The sequence below is a fragment of the Babylonia areolata genome, chromosome 21 (assembly GCF_041734735.1).
Source record: "Babylonia areolata isolate BAREFJ2019XMU chromosome 21, ASM4173473v1, whole genome shotgun sequence".
NCBI lineage: Eukaryota > Metazoa > Mollusca > Gastropoda > Neogastropoda > Buccinidae > Babylonia > Babylonia areolata.
The window spans coordinates 6,004,931-6,007,430 of NC_134896.1; the positions used below are offsets into that span (position 1 = coordinate 6,004,931).

The 2,500-nt window shown below is 49.6% G+C and overlaps 1 protein-coding gene across 1 annotated transcript in view; it reads left to right on the top strand.

Annotated features, from left to right (window-relative positions):
- The window catches only part of LOC143296237 (UDP-GalNAc:beta-1,3-N-acetylgalactosaminyltransferase 2-like), a 255,139-nt gene that overhangs the window by 188,426 nt on the left and 64,213 nt on the right, over positions 1-2,500 (top strand). Inside the window, exon 9 of the mRNA XM_076608070.1 lies at positions 719-841. Within this exon, the coding sequence (XP_076464185.1) occupies positions 719-841 (123 nt within the window). The remainder of the gene's footprint in view (positions 1-718; positions 842-2,500) is intronic.

A 2,500-nucleotide genomic window follows, 5' to 3' on the forward strand; every position in this document is an offset into this window, starting at 1 on the left:
TTTTGTTGTCGTTGTTTTTCCCTTGGTGTGTGTGCGTGTGTGTGTGTGTGTGCGTGTGTGTGTGTGTGTGTGTGTGTGTGTTACTCGCTTCCGTTTCGTACAGATGTGAGCGATGTTGTGTCTCTCAGTTTGACGCTGTGTTATACTTGAACATTATACATGTATTAAGTATAACAACATTTATATGCGTATGTGTTTGTGTGTCTCTTAGAACAACGGCAGACGTGTAAGTCGTCTAAAGTACTGTCTTCACCGTTGGAAAATAAAGATTCATTCATTCATTCATTCTCTCTCTCTGTCTCTCTCTGTCTCTCTCTCTCTCTCTCTCTCTCTCTCTCTCTCTCTCTGTCTCTCTGTGTGTGTGTGTGTGTGTGTGTGTGTGTGTGTGTGTGTCTCGTTCATATGTGGGCACGTGTTTGTGTGGTGTTGTGTGATATGAACATGTGTTTCGATTTATGCGCACGCGCTTGCATGTGTGTCGATATCTGTATGTGCGTATGCACGTACAAGTGTATGTGTGTGCGTGTGTGTGTTGTGTGTGCGCGCGCGCACGTGTGTGTGTGTGTGTGTGCGCGCGCGCGCAACATTCGTTTGTGAACATTCGTGCGATGTATATGGAATGTGTCTTTTACAACAACACTATCTTACAATATAAAAAAAGTAACTATGGAGAGAACTGTGCCACGGTTTTTAACCTTTCTTTCTCCAAATCTCACAGGTTCTCGCAGGAGTTCGCGGCCGACCACGTGATGAAGACGGACGACGACAGCTTGGTGGACCTGGGGAGAGTGGCGGACATGTTGGCTGGCCAGCCCTTGGTGGGGAAGCAGTGGTGGGGGAGGTGAGTCAGCCTGCACTCCTCCCAGCCAGCTGAATTGCTGATAGAGACGTGAGAGAGAGAGAGGCGTGAGAGAGAGAGAGAGGCGTGAGAGATAGAGACGTGAGAGATAGAGGCGTGAGACGTGAGAGATAGAGGCGTGAGAGATATAGAGACGTGAGAGATAGAGACCTGAGAGATAGAGACGTGAGAGATAGAGGCGTGAGACGTGAGAGATAGAGGCGTGAGAGATAGAGGCGTGAGACGTGAGAGATAGAGGCGTGAGAGATAGAGACGTGAGAGATAGAGACGCGAGAGAGAGAGAGAGACGTGAGAGATAGAGGCGTGAGAGATAAAGACGTGAGAGAGAGAGAGACGTGAGAGATAGAGGCGTGAGAGATAAAGACGTGAGAGAGAGAGGCGTGAGAGAGATAGAGGCGTGAGAGAGATAGGCGTGAGAGAGAGAGAGAGGCGTGAGAGATAGCGTGAGAGAGAGAGAGGCGTGAGAGAGAGAGATAAAGACGTGAGAGAGATAGGCGTGAGAGAGAGAGGCGTGAGAGAGATAAAGACGTGAGAGAGAGAGAGAGGCGTGAGAGATAGAGGCGTGAGAGAGAGAGAGAGAGGCGTGAGAGAGATAGAGGCGTGAGAGAGAGAGAGAGACGTGAGAGATAGAGGCGTGAGAGAGAGAGAGAGGCGTGAGAGAGAGAGACGTGAGAGACGTCCCATAGGCGTATGAGAGAGCTACAAAAAGGGACGTATGTCTCATGTCCGGGGGGCGAGCATGGACCGGGTGGTAAGGTGGGGAAGAAGGGAGGCCGGCCGCGCGCCGGCTGGCCGCCATCTTGGGGTAGGCCACTGCCTGCCGCGGGAAGGCGTTTGTTTCTGGCGAACGCCTCTCACCCTCTATCTCCGAGTCTCTCTAATTGAGCTGGCAATTCCGTTGTAGTTGAAAATTACTTTGGATTTAATGTATACGAACAACTGGACAAGAGACGGAGACAGAGAGAGTGTGGTTACTCTGCTGTAAAATGTTAACTGCGACGAAGACTTACCTGAGAGAGAAAACGATGATCACACACACACACACACACACACACACACACACACACACACACACACACACATTGACACTGTTTTTGGTGGTGGTGTTTTTGTTCTTTGTGGGGCCTCCAACCTATTCAGCTCAGTGGGCTGTGAGTCTGTCTGCGTTGCTGAAATCCATTGGACTGAGGAAGAGGGCAGAATGGTTAAGACGTTTATCTGCCAATACAGTGTTCGTGAGGGTGTGGGTTCGAATCCCGCTCTCGCCCTTTCTCCCACGTTTGACTGGAAAATCAAACTGACAATCTGGTCATTCAGATGATAGGATAAACCGGGGTCCCGTGTGCACTGCTTTTCCCCCTCCATTCAGTCCAAGATGGTTAGCTTGCTTTAAGCCTTCACCGAGATAACTGTAAAATGTCTTTAAAAAAATAATGCAAAAAAAACCCAAAGAAAACGCGGAAATCCAGATATGATGTTCAACACATCAACGTTTGTAATGTGACTAAAAGGAAAAGACTTTCTTCGCTCAAAGTCCTCCCCCCCCCTCCCCCCACATCCCCCGCACCCTCCCACCTCCTACCCCCACCCCGCATAGCTCTTCACGCAGAGGTAAACTTTCTTAGCGTCAATATCAAGAAC